This window comes from Pongo pygmaeus, chromosome 9 (genome assembly GCF_028885625.2).
Source record: "Pongo pygmaeus isolate AG05252 chromosome 9, NHGRI_mPonPyg2-v2.0_pri, whole genome shotgun sequence".
Taxonomy (NCBI): Eukaryota; Metazoa; Chordata; class Mammalia; order Primates; family Hominidae; genus Pongo; species Pongo pygmaeus.
In genome coordinates, this window is record NC_072382.2 from 9,647,288 (window position 1) to 9,666,621 (window position 19,334).

General features: G+C 55.4%; 2 protein-coding genes across 4 annotated transcripts; one reads left to right on the forward strand and one right to left on the reverse strand.

Annotated features, from left to right (window-relative positions):
- The first annotated feature begins 1,169 nt into the window (after positions 1-1,169).
- Positions 1,170-15,262, forward strand: NAALADL1 (N-acetylated alpha-linked acidic dipeptidase like 1). Its single transcript, XM_054437534.2, has 18 exons — positions 1,170-1,354; positions 1,441-1,613; positions 1,694-1,815; positions 2,198-2,320; positions 5,000-5,283; positions 5,385-5,489; positions 6,157-6,242; positions 6,404-6,523; positions 11,654-11,739; positions 11,824-11,887; positions 11,991-12,058; positions 12,351-12,442; positions 12,524-12,614; positions 13,556-13,637; positions 13,720-13,893; positions 13,968-14,055; positions 14,166-14,258; positions 14,619-15,262. The coding sequence occupies exons 1-18, from the start codon at positions 1,170-1,172 to the stop codon at positions 14,803-14,805; spliced, it is 2,223 nt and encodes a 740-aa protein (XP_054293509.1). The 3' UTR covers positions 14,806-15,262.
- On the reverse strand, positions 15,252-19,133 carry SAC3D1 (SAC3 domain containing 1). 3 transcript variants are annotated; one of them, XM_054437536.2, is made up of 3 exons: positions 18,957-19,133; positions 18,203-18,783; positions 15,252-15,855 (listed from the first exon to the last, which is right to left on the reverse strand). In XM_054437536.2, the coding sequence occupies exons 2-3, from the start codon at positions 18,774-18,776 to the stop codon at positions 15,353-15,355; spliced, it is 1,077 nt and encodes a 358-aa protein (XP_054293511.1). In that variant the 5' UTR covers positions 18,777-18,783; positions 18,957-19,133; the 3' UTR covers positions 15,252-15,352. The 3 variants fall into 3 exon arrangements, with proteins under 3 accessions (XP_054293511.1, XP_063527800.1, XP_063527801.1); XM_063671730.1 differs by adding an exon at positions 16,903-17,041 and having other exon boundaries at positions 15,720-15,855; positions 18,141-19,133; XM_063671731.1 differs by having other exon boundaries at positions 15,772-15,855; positions 18,141-19,133.
- Between the last annotated feature and the right edge of the window lie 201 nt (positions 19,134-19,334).

Below are 19,334 nucleotides of genomic sequence, written 5' to 3' on the forward strand. Positions count from 1 at the left end.
TGTATAAAGGAAAGAACGAATAAGTGAATGGAGGGATGGGTGGATGGATAAATAGGAGGGTGGATGACGGAGTCCAGGCAGAACCAGGGGATAGAAGAGGAAGTCACCTCACCAGGGAGGCACGGGCTTCCCCTGCTGCGTCCTCTGGGACAGCCTCCCTTCCCAGGACTCCCACTCCTCGTATCGCTGGGCTCCCTTCAGGATAGATGCAGAGAGTTCTTCTGGGTCCTCCTTCTTCCTTTAGCTCTAGGCCTTACATTTTCCGGGTCAGATGAGGGATGAGTAGTTAAAATTAATGAGCGCCCACTACATGTCAGACACTGCACTAGCTATTTCTACAGATGCCATATTGTTTAATGAAAATGACACCATAGCCAGGCACGGTGACTCACTCCTGTCATTCCAGCACTTTGGGAGGCCGAGGCGGGTGATCACCTGAGATCAGGAGTTTGAGACCAGCCTGCCCAACATGGTGAAACCCCGTCTCTACTAAAAATACAAAAATTAGCTGGACATGGTGGTGCACACCCGTAATCCCAGCTACTCGGGAGGCCGATGCGGAAGAATCGCTTGAGCCCGGGAGGTGGAGGTTGCAGTGAGCTGAGATCGTGCCACTGGACTCCAGCCTGGGTGACAGTGGAAGACACAGTCTAGAAAAAAAAAAAAAAGAAAAGAAAACAGGTGTAGAGAAGCTGAGTGAATTGCCCAAGGTCACACAGCTTACATCCAGCAAGAAGGGGGATCTCAACTCAAAATTTGCTCAGGCAGGCAGGGCTGGGTATGCTGTAGATCAGCTGCCTTGGAGGGAGGCAGAGGCAGTGAGGGTGGGCAGTGGGCATGGCCCTGCTGTGAACAGAGGAGCTCTGAGTTCCAGCCCTGGCTTGGCCTCTGTTTTCCTGGGATACCCTGGATGAGACCCTTCCCTCTTGGCCTCAGTGTCCCTCGGTGACCTTGCTGCCCTTGGAGAGCCATTCCAGGCAAATGGTGCAGGATGTGGTGGATGTGGATTGCTCCTGGCTCTCACTGCGGGATGTTCCCTCACTCTCCCTGCCAGCTGGGGATCAAAGGGCAGTGCCACCCATGGGGTAATGTTTAACCAGGCATGACACCCCCTTTATAGGGAATAACCTATAGACCAGTACCACCCCAGCTGGCCAAGAGTCCGCAGGATGCAGTGGACGAAGGTGTTGGGGCTGGGGCTGGGGGCTGCTGCCCTCTTGGGGCTGGGGATCATCCTGGGCCACTTTGCCATCCCCAAAAAAGCCAACTCACCGGCCCCCCAGGACCTGGACCTGGCGATCCTGGAGACAGTCATGGGGCAGCTGGATGCCCACAGGATCCGGGAGAACCTCAGGTGAGAGGTGGGGCCATCTGCTCCTCTGTTTGCCAGAGGCCCCCTCCCTGATGCTGGCCCTGCCCCTCCCTCTGTCCACCCCGCAGAGAACTCTCCAGGGAGCCACACCTGGCCTCCAGCCCTCGGGATGAGGACCTGGTGCAGCTGCTGCTGCAGCGCTGGAAGGACCCAGGGTCAGGCCTGGACTCGGCCGAGGCCTCCACATACGAGGTGCTGCTGTCCTTCCCTAGCCAGGAGCAGCCCAACGTCGTGGACGTCGGTGAGGTCCTGCCCAGCCTTGGGAATGCCCAGAGGGGGAGCTGCTGGGCCCAGCCATGACACTGCCACCCCCTCTAACAGTGGGCCCCACTGGGGACATCATCCACTCCTGCCACCGGACTGAGGAGAACGTGACCGGGGAGCAAGGGGGGCCAGATGTGGTACAACCCTATGCCGCCTATGCTCCTTCTGGAACCCCACAGGTGGGCCCAGAACCCCCCCTACTGCCCTGGCCCAGCTCCCTTGGTTCCACCCAAGGTTCTCCCCACCCTGACCCAGGGAATGTGCCTCAACTGGGGCACACCGCCCCCTCCCGAATTTACTCACCTGGACACTCCATCGCTGCTCCTTTCCTCCATCAGTCATTCAACAAACACTAGTGGCTCTGCTCAAGGCCAGGTCTGTTACAGGGCACCCAGACATGGAGGAAACCAGGGGTGACTGTCCTTGGGGAGCTTACAAGCTCTGGGTGAGATGGGGGAACAGAATCTAAATTCTCCCTCCTGCCATGCAGCCTTCCACCCCCCCTTCCCCACCCGCCCTTCGCTGGGCCCAGCTCTAAGGATCACCCCCTCTTGGGACTAGGGCCTCCTCGTCTATGCCAACCGGGGTGCGGAAGAAGACTTTAAGGAGCTACAGACTCAGGGCATCAAACTCGAAGGCACCATTGCCCTGACTCGCTATGGGGGTGTAGGGCGTGGGGCCAAGGTAAGTGGCAGCCCCCCAGTGCAGGATGCCTTGGTGAGGAAGGGGCCGGGCAGTGGACTGGAGGAAGTGAGGGGAAGGGGAAGGAGAAGAGACAGTGTTGAGTGGGGAACCAAGCCCAGGGGTGGGGCAGGAAAGGTGAGGTGTTTTCGGGTTGTCCCACCAATGGGCTGTGTGGCCTCGGATGCCTCCCTGACCCTCTCTGAGCTGTAGGAAATAAAGGGGTTGAGTACAATTATCAGGTTTGGTATTCTGGAAGTCTAAGTCCTCCTGTGAAGTAGTTCTGAATATTCAACTTAAGTCCCTCCTGTTGGTCCTCTCCCTGCCATTTCTTTTCCAACAAAAATTCTGACTAGGGGCCGGGCACAGTGGCTCACGCCTACAATCCCAGCACTTTGGGAGGTCAAAGTGGGCAGATCACCTGAGGTCAGGAGATCAAGACCAGCCTGGCCAACATGGTGAAACTCCATCTCTACTCAAAATACAAAATTAGCCACACATGGTGGTGCATGCCTGTAATCCCAGCTACTGGGGAGGGAGGCTCTGGCAGGTGAGCTGCTTGAACCTGGGCGGCAGAGATGGTAGTGAGCTGAGATTGCACCACTGCACTCTGAGACTCCGATTAAAAAAAAAAAAAAAAAAAAAAAAAGAAACGGCTGGGCGTGGGCGTGGGCATGGTGGCTCACGGTGGCTCACGCTTGTAATCCTAGCACTTTGGGGGGCCAAGGCAGGCGGATTGCCTGAGCTCAGGAGTTCGAGACCAGCCTGGGCAACACGGTGAAACCCCATCTCTACTAAAATATAAAAAAAAAATTAGCCGGGCGTGGCAGCGTGCACCTGTAGTCCTAGCTACTCAGGAGGCTGAGGCAGGAGAATTGCTTGAACCCGGGAGGTGGAGGTTGCAGTGAGCCAAGATTGTGCCACTGCACTCCAGCCTGGGTGACAGAGCCAGACTCCATCTCTAAAAAAAAAAAAAAAAAAATATATATATATATATATATATATATATATATATGTATGTATAAAGAGTAGAATCAGAGAGGAAAAGGGAGAGTTGGTATTTAATGGGTTTAATGGGGACCAAGTTTCGGATTTGTCAGATGAAAAGAGTTCTGGAGATGAATGGTGGTGATGTTGCACAATATGGATGTACTTAATGCCACTGAACTGCACACTCCACATGCTAAGTTTATGTTATGTGTATTTTACCACAATTTTTTAAAAAGTGGGCTGGGTGCAGTGGCTCATGCCTGTAATCCCAGCACTTTGGGAGGCCAAGGCAGGCGGATTAACTGAAGTCAGGAGTTCGAGACCAGCCTGGCCAACATGGTGAAACCCTGTCTCTACTAAAAATACAAAAATTAGCCGCTCATGGTGGCGGGCGCCTGTAATCCCAGCTACTCAGAGGTTGAGGTGGAGAATCACTTGAACCCAGGAGGCAGAGGTTGCAGTGAGCCAAGATTGCGCCATTGCACTCCAGCCTGGGGGACAAGAGCAAGACTTCGTCTCAAAAAAAAAAAAAAAGTGTCCATAATAAGAGCTGGGAAAAGAGAAAGAAAGAAGGAAGGTGGGGAGAAAGGAAGGAAGAAAAGAAAGGGAAAAAAGGAAAAGAAAAAGAAAGGGGAACAAGCAGTGTAGAAATACACAGATTATTAACTAACCATCACCACTACCCATTTCCAGAAACTTTTCATCATTTCAGACAGAAACTTTATTTAAACGATAACTCCCCAGGTCCCTGCCCCAGCCCCTATTCTATTTTCTGTAACCTCAATTCTACTTTCTGTCTCTATGAATTTGCCTATTCTAGGTACCTCGCATAAGTGAAAGTATAAGATATTTGTCTTTTTATGTCTGGCTTATTTCACTTAACATAACATCTTCAAGGCTCATTGATGTATCAGAATTTTATTTCTTTTTAGGCTGAATAATATTCCATTGTTTTTTGTTTGTTTGTTTGTTTGTTGGTTGGTTGGGGTTTTTTTGAGACAGTCTTGCTCTGTCACCCAGGCTGGAGTGCAGTGGCATGATCTCAGCTCACTGCAACCTCTGCCTCCCGGGTTCAGGTGATTCTCGTGCCTCAGCCTCCCAAGTAGCTGGGACTACAGGTGGGTACCACCACACCTGGCTAATTTTTGTATTTGTAGTAGAGACAATGTTTCACCATGTTGGCCAGGCTGGTCTTGACCTCAGGTGATCGGCCCGCTGGTCTTGACCTCAAGTGATCCGACCTCAGGTGATCTGCCTGCTTCGGCCTCTCAAAGTGTTGGGATTACAGGCGTGAGTCACCACACCCGTCCTCCACTGTATGTTACAGCCCACATTTGGTTTAGCCATTCATCTGTTGATGGACACTTGGGCTATTTCCTCCTTTTGGCGGTTGAGGATAACGCTGCTGTGGACATGAGTACACAACCGTGTTATTTTATGCAGCTTCATGGTATTCCACTGTAGGATGCCCCTGTTATTCAACCAAACTCCACTTATAGGCACTGGCTTGGCTGTGCCGAACTGGCCTTTACTGTTGCAAGAGGCACTGCCATAAATGACTTGTGCAAACATCATCTTGCCTGTAGGAAGATTGGTCTATCCTGGCTTCCACAGTCGAGGAAGGAGGAAGAGGAACAGGACATATCCGGTCCCAGTCCCTCCCTTACACACAGCCTCCTCTGCCCGCTGCAGGCTGTGAACGCTGCCAAGCATGGGGTAGCCGGGGTGCTGGTGTACACAGACCCTGCCGACATCAACGATGGGCTGAGCTCACCCAATGAAACCTTTCCCAACTCCTGGTACCTGCCCCCCTCAGGAGTGGAGCGAGGCTCCTACTATGAGTATTTTGGGGACCCTCTGACTCCCTACCTTCCAGCCGTCCCCTCTTCCTTCCGCGTGGACCTTGCCAATGTCTCTGGATTTCCCCCAATTCCTACACAGCCCATTGGCTTCCAGGATGCAAGAGACCTGCTCTGGTGAGTTTGTGCCCCGGGGTGTCCTGCCCAGCTCCCAGTGGCCTCCAGACTTCAAGCCCCACACTCACACTTACCCTGAAGGGCCTCTTCCTCCTCCCCAGTAACCTCAACGGAACTTTGGCCCCAGCCACCTGGCAGGGAGCACTGGGCTGCCGCTACAGGTTGGGTCCCGGCTTCCGGCCTGACGGAGACTTCCCAGCAGACAGGTGAGATGCAGACAGACCAGTTCTCCCTCAGTTATCCTCTCCCCCAACTCACCTCTCCCCTTCCCTTGTGATTATGTTCCCTCTTTCCACTTCAAAGCCTGACCTTTTTCCCTTTCTTCTCTCTCCCAGACCCTCTCCTGACCCCAAAATATCTGTCTTGTTTTTGGGGAAGCCCGTGAAACAGCTGCTGCTGTTTCCTGCGGGGATTCCCCTGCCCCTCCCGCCTCATCTCGACGTCTGCACCCCACAACTCCCTCTCTTGAAGATGCCAAGCTCCTTCCCAAACCAGGGCCCCTGCCACTCCCGACCTGCACCAACCTCCCTCCCTGCAGCACCCCCTGGCCTCCAGGTGCCCTCTGCTCCTTCACCCAGCTGTTCCTGTCCTCGTGGTCTGTCTCACTCGGGAGAGGGAGGCCCCACGAGCACCAGGTCCACATCTGTCGCTGTCATTGCCCAGAGCCTAGTCAGGGACTAAGTACCCAATAAGTACCTACCTAGCGAGTGGGCAGGAGAGCGTGGCTCCAGCCTTGCTGCTGCTCTTGGTACTTCAGGGCCAATGAATGACCTTGCCACGTCACTTTCCAGCTCCGGGCCTCAGTGTCTCCCGCATTGGGTGGGGGACAGTTGGCAAGGCCAAGAGTCTTCTTACACCCTTCACCCTCCCCAGCCAGGTGAGTGTGAGCGTTTACAACCGGCTGGAGCTGAGGAACTCTTCCAACGTCCTGGGCATCATCCGCGGGGCTGTGGAGCCTGGTGAGCCCTCCTCTTGCTGCCTGCACCCCAGACCCCTGCTCTGCTCTGGATGCTGCTGCCACTGTGTCCTCATCTAGCCCTGCCCTTGCCACCACCCAGCCCAGCTCCCCCTGCCCACCTCTCCCTCTCTTCTGGTTCTCTGCCCCTTTTCCTCTGGCCAGATCGCTACGTGCTATATGGGAACCACCGAGACAGCTGGGTGCACGGGGCTGTGGACCCCAGCAGTGGCACCGCCGTCCTCCTGGAGCTCTCCCGTGTCCTGGGGACCCTGCTGAAGAAGGGTGAGGCAGCCCCCTCCCCTGGACCAGGGACCCTCGCCCCCGGAGGTCCCCTTCCTGTTCCACCTCCTCTCCCTCATACTGCAGTGCTCCTTGTGCCATGCCTGAGGGCCCTGGGGGCAGAAATGCATGACACCAGCCTTGGCCTGCAGCAGCCCAGTGTGGTACAGGGAATAGACTGTGGGTTGATTCATGTGCAGCTTCCAAGTGCCTCCCGTGTGCCTGGATGGAGCGAGGCCCGATGCTGCCGTGAAGCAGGCAGCGCCCAGGCTCTGACCTCCAGGAACTTTAGCTCAGCTGGGTCAGGGACGGCAGCCAGACAGATTTGGGTTCAATTTTTTTTTTTTTTTTTTGAGACGGAGTCTCGCTTTGTCGCCCAGGCTGGAGTGCAGTGGCGCAATCTCGGCTTACTGCAAGCTCCGCCTCCCAGGTTCACGCCATTCTCCTGCCTCAGCCTCCCGAGTAGCTGGGACTACAGGCGCCCACCACTGTGCCTGGCTAATTTTTTGTATTTTTAGTAGACACGGGGTTTCACTGTGTTAGCCAGGATGGTCTCGATCTCCTGACCTCATGATCCGCCTGCCTCGGCCTCCCAAAGTGCTGGGATTACAGGCTTGAGCCACCGCGCCCGGCCAAGCAGCCAATTGTTAACTCTGATGTCTCTAATATCTCATGTGCCTTTGATGTGCCGGGCCAGGTTGGGACAAGTCTCTCAGTGGAGGCAGCACTTCAGCGTTTCAGTGCTTCAGGGAAGGGGAGGAGGGCAAGGAGGTGGCAGCCAGAAAGGAGGCAGGCAGGGCTGGGCGAGGTGGCAGAGCAGGCAGGGCCAGGCCAGGCTGAGGAGTTTGGAGTTCAGTCCAAGGGTTGTGGGAAGCTGGTGAAGGATTTCACGCAGGAGAGGGATATGATAGAGTCCTCATGTTAAACGGCTCCTGGCCAAGCACAGTGGCTCACGCCTGTAATCCCTGCACTCTGGGAGGCCGAGGCAGGCGGATCACAAGGTCAGGAGTTCGAGACCAGCCTGGCCAACATGGTGAAACCCCGTCTGTACTAAAAATACAAAAATTAGCAGGGCATGGTGGTGTGCGCCCGTAGTCCCTGCTACTCGGGAGGCTGAGGCAGGAGAATAACTTGAACCTAGGAGGCAGAAGTTGCAGTAAGCTGAGATTGTGCCACTGCACTCCAGCCTGGGGAATGGAGCAAGACCCTGTCTAAAAAAAAGGCGGGGAGCAGGGAAGGGCATGCCACGTAGGGGGGCCAGGTAGATTCTTGTCATTCCAGGGCTGGAGATGCAGATGCTGTGGGGCTTGGACCAGGATGGAGGGCAGTGGGGCAGGGACAGGCTGCTGGGCCCGGGTCTGCTGGCTCCAGGGGCAAGAGGGAGGACAAGTCGAGGGCTCTGGTCTAAGCGACTCAACATTAGCGCCATTTAAGAAAAACAACTGGGCGGATCGAGGACAGATCTAGAAGGAAGACGTGAATCTGGGTCTTCCCATATTGATTTCTTGTTTTAGTTTTAGTTATTTATTTTTACAGAGACGGGGTCTCACTGTGTTGCCTAAGCTGGTCTTGAACTCCAGGACTCAGGTGATCCACAGGCGTTGAGTTCCCATGCCAGGCCCTCTTTCGTTAGTTTTAAAAATTCATGGTAAAATATACATAACAAAACTGACCAGTTTTACATTGGTAAGTATTTGATTCAGTGGCATTAAGTACATTTCTAATGTGCAACCATCACCGCCATCGGCTCCAGACCTTCCTCATCTTCCCTTACATATAATATCCCGGAGTGCTAAGCATGGCATTTGAACCGATACCCACTCAACTGTAATTGCACACGAACACGCCACTGCTGTCAAACTCCGTCCCCACCTTGTATGATATGATGTCACAGTTCAGAAATGAGACCTGAAGTCTGACCACAGTGGTTCATGCCGGTTATCCCTGCACTTTGGGAGGCTGAGGTGGGCAGACTGCTTGAGCCCAGGAGTTCGAGAGCAACCTGGGCAACATAGTGAGACCTTGTCTTTACAAAAAATAAACATAAAAAAATAGCCAGGTGTGGTGGCATGTGACTGTGGTCCCAGCTACTTCGGAGGCTGTGTGGGAGGAACGCTTGAGCCTGGGAGGTTGAGGCTGCAGTAAGCCGTGATCACGCTACTGCACTCCAGCCTGGGCAACAGAAAAAGACCGTGTCTCAAAAAAAAAAAGAAAGAAAGGAGAGAGAGACTTGAGAGATGACTTGGGGAGTTGGTAGCAAAATAGTCTGTGAAACCACAGGTGTTGCTGAGATAGCTCAGAAGCCAGGGGTGGAGGGAGTGGACAAGCTTGTGGAGAGAGGCTGGTCTTTCGACTTTACCCTTATGGGTAGCGCAGAAATTCCCGCATATTTTTGTTTGTCGAAGTGTTCTATGTTGAAATAATTTCAGACTTACAGAGATGTAAAAATAGTACAAAGAAGACTCTTATACAGACACTCCTAATATTAATGTTTCACCACGTTTGCTTTCTATCTCTGTATAATATATGGGCCAGGCACGGTGACTCATGCCAATAATCCCAGCATGTTGGGAGGCAGAGGCAGGAGGATCGCTTGAGTCCAAGAGTTTAAGACCAGCCTGGGGAACATACTGAGACCCCTGTCTCTACAAAAAATAGGGGGAAAAAAGCCTTGGCTATTTATAATATAACTATATATGTTTTTGTCTGAAGTATTATTATTATTATTATTTTGAGACACTGTCTTGCTCTGTGACCCAGGCTGGAGGGCAGTGGCGCAATCCGGCTCACTGCAACCTCTGCCCCCCAGGTTCAAGCCATTCTCCTGCCTCAGCCTCCCGAGTAGCTGGGATTACAGGCGTGCTCCACCACGCCTGGCTAATTTTTGTATTTTCAGTAGAGATGGGGTTTTACCGTGTTGGCCAGGCTGGTGTCAAACTCCTGACCTCAGGTGATCCACCCGCTCCGGCCTTCCAAAGTGCTGGGATTACAGGTGTGAGCCAATGTGCCCAGCCAATTTTCCACAACTTTTTTTTTTTTAGACAGAGTCTCGCTCTGTCGCTCAGACTGGAGTGCAGTGGCGCGATCTTGGCTCACTGCAAGCTCCACCTCCCAGGTTTGCGCCATTCTCCTGCCTCAGCCTCCCGAGTAGCTGGGACTACAGGCACCTGCCACCACGCCTGGCTAATTTTTTGTATTTTTAGTAGAGATGGGGTTTCACCGTGTTAGCCAGGATGGTCTCGATCTCCTGACCTCGTGATCCGCCCACCTCAGCCTCCCAAAGTGCTGGGATTACAGGCGTGAGTCACCGCGCCAGCCCCCACAACTTTTAAATACTTCCAGCAAGGCGTGGTGGCTCACGCCTGTAATCCCAGCACTTTGGAAGGCCGGGGTGGGTGGATCACCTGAGGTCAGGAGTTCGACACCAGCCTGGCCAACATGGTAAAACCCCATCTCTACTGAAAATACAAAAAATTAGCCAGGCGTGGTGGCAGGTGCCTATAATCCCAGCTACTTGGGAGGCTGAGGCAGGAGAATCGCTTGAACCTGGGAGCAGAGGTTGCAGTGAGCTGATTGCGCCATTGCACTCCAGACTGGTTGATGAGACTCCGTCTCAAAAAAAAGAAAAAAATTTTTTTGAGACAGGGTCTCACTCTGTTGCCCAGCCTGGAGTGCAGTGGTGCAATCACAGCTCACTGCACCCTCGACCTCCTGGGCTCAAGGGATCCTCCTGCCTCAGCTTCCTGATTAGCTGGGACTACAGGTGTGCGCCACCAAGCCCTGATACTTTTTTACTTTTTGTAGAGACAAGGTCTTGCTGTGTTACTCAGGCTGTTCTCGAACTCTTGGGCTTAAGTGATCCTCCTCGCCTCAGCCTCCCAAAGTGTTGGGATTACAGGCGTGAGCCACTGTGCCCAGTGATAATGACCTTGATAGCAAAATAAATTTTTTGGCCCAAGCTCCAATCCAGGATCACACTAGTGATCTGGTTACTAGTTTCCTTTAATCTATAATAATTGTTTAGCTGTTCTTTGTCTTTCATGATCTTGCTATTATTATCCTATTATTTTGTCAAATAACCCTCAATTTGGGTTCATCTCATTTGATTTCGATTATATATTTTTGGCAGAAAAAAGTGTAAAAATGTGTCATTGCAAGCATGTAATCACATCACACTAAAAAATTCTTCATTTGCTGGTTGCTGCGGTGGCTCACACCTGTAATCCCAGCACTTTGGGAGGCTGAAGTGGGTGGATCGCTTGAGCTCAGGAGTTCAAGACTGGCCTGGGCAACCTGGAGAAACCCCATCTCTACCAAAAATACAGTAATCAGCCAGGTGCGGTGGTGTGTGCCTGTGGTCCCAGCTACTTGGGAGGTCGAGGTGAGAGGATCGCTGGACCCCAGGAAGTTGAGGGTGCGGGGAGCTGAGATCGCACCACTACACTCCAACCTGGGCCACAGAGTGAGACTCGGTCCCCCAGGCTGGATGCAGTGGCACGATCTCAGCTCACTGCAACCTCTATCTCCCAGGCTCAAGCGATTCTCCTGCCTGAACCCGGGAGGCGGAGCATCCTGCAGCCTGGCTTCCACCTCCAGTCCCTACACCCACAGTGTGGAGCCAAATATCTGGATTTGAAACTGGCTCTGCTGCCTACCAGCCGTGTGACCCTGGGAAAGTCATTTAGCTTCTCTCAGTTTCTTCAGCTGTGAAATGGAAATAATAATAGTATCTCCCTCAAGGCATTGTTGTAGGGATTGGTTCAATGTGGATAACGCCCTAACAGGAAACGTTCATGTGTTACCACCAAGTGAAGATGGCTATGGAGTTTGGCCTGGAGGCGGGGGTTGAGGGTGGAGAGTCGCAAGTCTTCCCAGAGCATGCCCACAGAGAGAGAGGGGCAGTAGGCATTCTGGTAGAAGGGACCACCCGACCCTTCAGGGGGCTTGGAGTTGGGGTCAGTGTTTGGTGCGGGAGCCTCCTGGAAGGCCTGGCTGCGGGGTGCCAGGACCTCCTGTCACCAGCTGCCCCGCCTTTTCCCGCTCTCCCCTACTCCTCACGTCAGCAGCCTTTCTCCTAAGGCACCCTAGGATCAGGAGGACTCTGTCCTCCAACCCTCTATCCCCCATTCCTAGGCACCTGGCGTCCTCGCAGATCAATCGTGTTTGCGAGCTGGGGGGCTGAGGAGTTTGGGCTCATTGGCTCCACGGAATTCACAGAAGTGAGTGGCCCTACTGGGTAGGGGATCGAAAAGGGTTCCCAGGGCAGAACGGCGCGGCGCTGACGTCGCCCCTCGCACCCGCAGGAGTTCTTCAACAAGCTGCAGGAGCGCACGGTGGCCTACATCAACGTGGACATCTCGGTGTTTGGTATGCTGGTGGCGGGTCAGCAAAGGGGAGGAGACGGTGGGACGACGGGATGGGTAAAAGAAGGGGCTGGGGCCCAAATAGTCTTTCTCCCCTCCTCCCACAGCCAACGCTACCCTTAGGGTGCAGGGGACGCCCCCTGTCCAGAGTGTCGTCTTCTCTGCAACCAAAGAGGTGGAAGGGGGCAGGCCGGGCGGGGCTGAACTAGCGGGGGCGGGGCAGTGCGGTGGGCGGGGCCACACGGGTGGGCGGGGCAGTGCGGTGGGCGGGCCGTGTGCGGCGGGCGGGGCCGCACAGGTGGGCGGGGCTGGGGAGTGGTACTCTCTAGATCTGCTGGGGTGGACTGAGGCTGGGGCGAGCCTCGTAAGGACTGGACCATGGGTGGGCAGGAGACCGGTGGAGAACCCGCCCTGTTGTTGGGGCTGGGGAGGGCCCCGCACCGAGACTAAATTCTCCTTCCGGCCAGATCCGCTCACCAGGACCTGGCGACCTGAGCATCTACGACAACTGGATCCGGTACTTCAACCGCAGCAGCCCGGTGTACGGCCTCGTCCCCAGGTAAGCCCAGGGACAGAAGGGGGCCCGGAGCGAGGCGGTCCGGCCCAGCGCCTTTTATCCCGGCACGCTTCCTTCCCGCAGCTTGGGTTCTCTGGGTGCTGGCAGCGACTATGCACCCTTCATTCACTTCCTGGGCATCTCCTCCATGGACATCGCCTATACCTATGACCGGGTGAGCAGGCGCCCCTCCGTCCCTGCCTCGGTACCTTGCTGCATGCGCCCCCTCCTCTCCTTGTGGCTGTTCTCATACAGACTGAACGCTGCGCCTTTACTCATTGCTACCTCTGCCAAGTTTCTTAAAAAAATACACACACACACAGAAACACACACACACGTTTTATATAGACGAAGTCCTGCTTTGTTGCCAGGCTGGTCTCGAACTCCTGGGCTCAAACCATCCTCCCGCCTCAGCCTCCTAAAGTGCTGGGATTACGGGTGTGAGCCTTGGCGCCCGGCCTCTGCCAAGTTTAACCTTTTCAAGCACCTCTTTATGCTCATCTATGTTATTTTATCAAATGTAAGATACTACTGATTATAAGATGCGCCATTATGTTATGCAATATTCAGGAAGGGAAAAAAAACCACCACTTTCAACCAGTTGTAAGATGACATTGCCTGTAAGAAGCATTCTGTTTCCAAAGATCTTAAAATGTAGGGGCCGGTGGCGGGGGGAAGGTTAATCTCAGCATTGATTAACTCAGATCATTGGCATGAGCGTTGGCATGAAGGTAAAAACAAGACAAGGGGTGCAGAGTGCCCAGCTGGCACCTCCCTGTTTGATGCTCCAAAACGTATGTTCTCCACCTCACAGCCACAGCGATTCTTGGTAGTAGAGCTGGGATTTGAATCTCTCTGACTCCAAAGCCCCAGGTTCTTCTCTTTCCTGTGAAACTGGAAACTGGCACCAGACCCAGCTCTTCCACTAATTAGCTGTGTGATGTCAGCAGGTTAACCTCTCTGAGCTTCAGTTTCCTTTTCTGTGGGAATTCTAGAACCCACCTCACAGACATGGCCAAGATTCAGTGGAGATAATGCCCACATTTTGCAGCTCACTGGAGGTACACCTCCCACTTCCCATCCCAAGCCTGTCACCTCTGGGCTTTGTTCCCCCAGAGCAAGACTTCAGCCAGGATCTACCCCACCTACCACACAGCCTTTGACACCTTTGACTATATGGACAAGTTTTTGGACCCAGGTGAGGAGGGAGACAAGGGGCATCCTGAGACCAGGACAGGAGAGGCTGAAGATTGAGCCCTGGCCTTGTGACTTTGCCGCAGGCTTCAGCAGCCATCAGGCTGTGGCCCGGACAGCGGGGAGTGTGATTCTCCGGCTCAGTGACAGCTTCTTCCTGCCCCTCAAAGTCAGTGACTACAGTGAGACACTCCGCAGCTTCCTGCAGGCAGCCGAGCAAGACCTCGGGGCTCTGCTGGAGCAGCACAGCATCAGCCTGGGTATGCATAGCCCTGACCCTGAGGCATGGGGAGCCCTGCACCCCCAGGACTAAGCCACTGCTTGTTCCTCACAGGGCCTCTGGTGACTGCAGTGGAGAAGTTTGAGGCAGAAGCTTCAGCCTTGGGCCAACGCATATCAACACTGCAGAAGGGCAGCCCTGAGTGAGCAAGGGCAGCGGGCAGGGGCTGGGAGGGCAGCATCCAGGGCAGGATACCAGGCTGGTAGCTGGGCTGCTGGCTCCAGGGTGACTGGTAGGTGCTGCCTCCACCAGCCCCCTGCAGGTCCGGATGCTCAATGACCAGTTGATGCTCTTGGAACGGACCTTTCTGAACCCTAGAGCCTTCCCAGAGGAACGCTACTACAGGTGAGTCTGTCCCAGAGTCCTGGGAGGTGCCTCCAGGTGGGGCCGGGCAATGGCCCCCCACCTGAGATGAGGTGGTCAGCTTCTCTGCCCTTTAGAGTGCAACCCAGCCCCTGAAGAAGGTGGGAATGTAAGGCTCAGGGAGGGGAGGAAAGTTGCTTGAGGGTCCCTCTGGGAGCTAGAACTGGAATCCACATTTCCTCTCCCCACCGCCACTGCTGTAAGAGCCCCCTGGCCTTCAGAGACAGGTGGAGGGGGGTGCTTTTCTGCCTTGCTGCGTACAGGAGCTGAGCCAGTTCTAGGCCCAGGCTTCTCTTTCCTGGCTCCTGACTGACCGTGATCCTGTCCCATTTCTCTTGTCAGCCATGTGCTCTGGGCACCTCGCACGGGCTCTGTAGCCACATTCCCGGGCCTATCCAATGCCTGCTCCAGGGCCAGGGACACAGCTTCTGGATCTGAAGCTTGGGCTGAGGTCCAGAGACAGCTCAGCATTGTGGTGACAGCCCTGGAGGGTGCAGCAGCCACCCTGAGGCCTGTGGCTGACCTCTGACCCCAGCCCTCTTTCTTCAACCCTCTCTTTACCCCAACCCTCTCCTGCCTGCTTTCCTGAGATGTCCTGGTCTTCCTTGGTGCCAAGAGAGGGCACTACCACAGGACCCTCTCAAGCTTCTCAGGCAACAGCTTGGGGTCCCTGAGGGGAGTGGCAAGCCCTAATGCAACTCACCCTCATCCTGGTGCTTAGGTGGCAGAGGGTAGGCAGCAGGGGACAGGGATGGGATGGCAAAACCACCAAATGCCCTTGGTGGCGGGTGGGTGGAGATGGGATGCATAATGCCAACCTCAGATGCCAACTCAGGTCATCAAGGCCAAGGACCAGTGGCGAAAGTGAGGCATGGGGTGCCTTAAGCCTTGCCTAGTCCGCGTTCCTCTCCCTGCATGCTGTGTATCCTAACTCCCTACAACAGCCCCCTCAAATAAATCACATCTAGTAACTGGTACCAACAAAACAAGTTCCTTTTATTATCTGGGAACCATGGAAAAAGAAACCTAAGTGCTCTGGCCCAGTCCTGGGGCTCTGGGAGGCTCACGCTCCCTCCTCAGGCTGGGGACCCAGGTCTGTCCGCGCCCTCATCTTCCTCCTCTGCCATGACCACCTCCTCCAGGGTACGTCCTCGAAGTTTGTTCTCCACTAACACCTTGCACGTACCGGCAGGCGGTAGCCCTTCCTCCATGTAGCGACCCCTCAGGAACACAACTCTCTCCTCTCCGTCCAAGGGCAGCCCGTGGGCCTGGCACAGGTCCCGTGCTTCCCTGAGTCCATCCAGGGCCAGGAGGTTGACCATGAAACCCAGGGGCAAGGTCTGGCCCTTGGGGGTGCTAAAGGCACGAGCGAGGCGGGCCAGGGCTTCCCGGCGGGCATGGCCCACATGGCACTGCACAGCGCAACTTGGCAGGTAGGGCAGGGTCTGGAGCAGACGGAACAGGCGGGCAGCATTGCCCTCTCGGAAGGCAGCATCTACCGCCAAGGCCTTGCGGACGGGTGGGCAGGTGCGCAGAGCAGCAGGCAGCTGTAGAACCTCCCGCAGGGCTTCCACCGAGCCTGTGAGAGCGGGAAGCCAGAATGAGGACGCCTGGTCCTTACAGGATCAGGCTCATCTCCCCTCCCAACACCCTATCCTTCCTCTCTCCTCAACCACGCCCCTTCTCTAGGCCTAGCTCAACTTCTCTCTCCCCTCTAAGGGCCAGCCTTTGGCTCCTTTCCTGACCTATATTTGAATGAGTTGCCTCAGGCTCTTGACTTCCTGCAGTCAAGATCCTTCCTTACAACACTGAAGTGGGCAGGGTTTACAGATTTGGGAAGCTGGCCCAGATAATTTAATGATTTGCCTGAGAGTGTCCTAGGGTGGGTATGTAGTTGAGCCTGACCCCAGTCCAAGTTTTCTGACTTGCATTTCCCACTACCCTAGCTTCCCTACACCCACAGTTTTGGGAGCCAACTCTGCCCCACTTTCCCCTGACCACCTGGGAAGGCCCCTTCCTTCAGGAGACTCTCCCCTGCTTCCCTTCCGGAAGAGTCTCAGACACTGGAACCTTGGGCCTCATTTGTAAACTGGGGCTTCTGACCAATAAGTAGGTTGTGAAATCAACAGCATTTTGTTAAAATTGTATAAGGCAGGGCCTTTTTTTTTTTTTTTTTTTTGAGACAGACTTGCTTCGTCACCCAGGCTGAAGTATAGTGGCTCTCGGTCACTGCAACCTCCACTACCTCCCAGGTTCAAGTGATTCTCCTGCATCAGCCTCCTGAGTAGCTGGGATTACGGGTATGCGCCACCACACCCAGCTAATTTCTGCATTTTTAGTAGAGAGAGCCCAGCCAGAACAGAGCTTATTTGGGCACAGTGGCTCATGCCTATAATCCCAGCACTTTGGGAGGCCAACGCAGTAGGATCACTTTAGCCCAGGAGTTTGAGACCAGCCTGGTCAACATGGCAAGACTCCAATCCCTATATAAAAATAAATTTTAAAAAATTAAAAGAAAAGAAAATCATGGTCCTGCCACTGCTGTTAACCAGTGCTGTGTCAACAGGCAAGTCACCTCACCACCCTGGGCTTCGATTTCTTCCCCCACTAGACCAGGGATAATTACCATGCCTTCTTCACAGGAGCAGTGTGGACAAAAATAAACCATTAACTGGGCATGATGGCAGGCACCCGGCTACTTGGGAGGCTGGGGCAGGAGGATCACTTGAGCCCAGGAATTCGAGTGGCAACATGCGAGACCCCATCTACAAAAAAATTTTTTTTTAAGTTAGCCGGGTGTGATTGCACACATCTGTGGTCCCAGCTACTCGGAAAGTTGAGGCAGAAGGATCCCTTGAGCCCACGAGGTTGAGGCTGCAGTGAACTATAATCAAGCCACTGTACTCCAGCCTGGGCAACAGAATGAGACCCTGTCTCAAAAAACACAAACAGGCCGGGTGCGGTGGCTCAAGCCTGTAATCCCAGCACTTTGGGAGGCAGAGGTGAGCTGATCATTTGAGGTCAGGAGTTCGAGACCAGCATGGCAAACATGGTGTTGGCCTGTCTCTCCTAAATATCCAAAACCTAGCCGGGCGTGGTGGCGCGTGCCTGTAGTCCCAGCTCTTTGGGAGGCTGACACAGGCGAATAGCTTGAACCCGGGAGGCGGAGGTTGCAGTGAGCCAAGATCATGCCACCGCACTCCGGCCTGGGCGACAGAGCTAGACGCTGTCTCAAAAACAAAGAAAGAAACAAATAATAGAGTTTATTGGAATGCATCACCCATAGAAAGTATCTCTAATGCCTTAAACTTCTGTCTCAGTTATATTCGTGGGCATATGTGTTCTTGTTGGCTTTGTAACCCTGACTGGGCGGGAGGTTAAAAGAGTTTGAAAATCAGCCGGGCGCGGTGGCTCACGCCTGTAATCCCAGCACTTTCTGAGGCCAAGGTGGGCGGATCACGAGGTCAGGAGTTCGAGACCAGCCAGACCAACATGGTGAAACCCCCGTCTCTACTAAATACAAAAATTAGCCGGGTGTGGTGGCGCGCGCCTGTGATCCCAGCTACTCAGGAGGCTGAGGCAGGAGAATCGCTTGAACCAGGGAGGCGGAGGTTGCAGTGAGCCGAGATCGCGCCACTGCACTCCAGCCTGGGCGACAGAGCGAGACTCTAAAAAAAAAAAAAATTTGAAAATCACTATTTAGACCAACTCTCCCGTTCCACCCTTGCCCCCTCCACTTTTATTCCTGAGACAACTAAGACCGAGAGATGGGCCCGAGGTCCCACGTCGGGGCTCGGTGGATCTTGTGCTGTCCTGGGAGGGGGCTAATGGTGAGATGTTAAAGCTAATCCTTCCTTTCCCTACCTCCACAGTCATAGTGAGCTCCTGTCCCCACGCTCTGCCCAGCCGCCAGGATCCTGACTCACCCAGGTTATAGAGCAGAAAGAGGCCCTGGAAGGCGGGCTGGCGGGGGTGCGGCCCGGCGCCCCGCGCGTAGCAGCGCCGCAGCGAGCCGAAGCCCTCCTGCACCTGGGCCTGCAGCAGCACCGGGTCCGCGGGTCCCCGCGCCGCGTCGGGCCCGAGCCGCGCCACCACGGCCAGCAGCGTGGCCAGCGCCGCCTCCAGCACCACCGCTGCCTCGGCGTCGCCCGCGCCCTGCAGGGCCAGGTCCAGGCGTACAGCTCGCAAGCGGTCTGCCACGAAGCTGGCCACCTCGGCGCGGGCGACGTCGGCGCTCTCCGCCACCTCACCGGCTAGGTAGCGCACGGTGGCCAGCAGCACCGAGGGCGGACGCAACTGGCTGGGCGGGGGCCGGGGCTTGCCGGCGGCGGGTCGGCTGTACTCCTTCACCGCGCGCTGCGGATCGGCGCGGGGCGGGTCCTGGCGGCACCCCGGCAGCACCTCCAAGCGGTGCAGGCGGCGCTCCCTTTCGCGCTGGGCGCGCTCGGCGGCCGGGCACATGTCCGGGCAGGTGCCCACGGGCAGCTCGCAGCCGGGCATGAGGGGGCTGCGGGGAGACGGTGGGCGCTCAGCATCCCGGGGACGGCGGTGCTGCGGGAAGGCACGCGAGGCCGGCCGGGAGCGGGGAGCGGCGGGGCGGGGCTGAACCTGGCTGGGCCCGCCTGCCCGCCATGATCCCCGGCCTTCGGGCGGCCCATCGAGCCACCTCTGTCCTCTCACCCCGTCCAGTCGAGTTGGCCTCCCGAGATGCACTGCGTTGTAGTCCAGCTACGCCTCTGCGGCTCCGCGCGCTCTGGGGCGGCTAACGGCCCCCATCGAGCGCCAAGTTCAGCTTCGCGCGCTCCCCTTAGTGTTTTCAACGTCTAGCCCGGGCCGCTCCCATGATACACCGCTGTAGTCCCGGCCGCAACCAACCGCTTTGTGGTGAGGCGGGGCGGGGCTGAGGCCACGCCTTCCAGCCCGCTGAGCAATCAGGATTTGGCTTTGGGGCCTCGGAGACAGGTACCCGGGCTTTGGGTTCCTCTCCTTCGTCCCTTCCACCCAATAAACCGGCTCCATCGGCTTGTCCTCTATTTCCCTGGAGACAATGCTCCCTAT

Excerpts from the sequence above, each read along its gene's own strand:
- SAC3D1 (XM_054437536.2), bottom strand. The coding sequence starts at position 18,776 with ATGCCCGGCTGCGAGCTGCCCGTGGGCACCTGCCCGGACATGTGCCCG. Across the intron at positions 15,856-18,202 it reads CTTTCTGCTCTATAACCTGG|GCTCGGTGGAAGCCCTGCGG; the intron begins GTGAGTCAGGAT and ends CCGCTCTCACAG.
- NAALADL1 (XM_054437534.2), top strand. The coding sequence starts at position 1,170 with ATGCAGTGGACGAAGGTGTTGGGGCTGGGGCTGGGGGCTGCTGCCCTC. Across the intron at positions 12,615-13,555 it reads TCGCCTATACCTATGACCGG|AGCAAGACTTCAGCCAGGAT; the intron begins GTGAGCAGGCGC and ends TTGTTCCCCCAG. Across the intron at positions 14,056-14,165 it reads CTGCAGAAGGGCAGCCCTGA|CCCCCTGCAGGTCCGGATGC; the intron begins GTGAGCAAGGGC and ends TGCCTCCACCAG.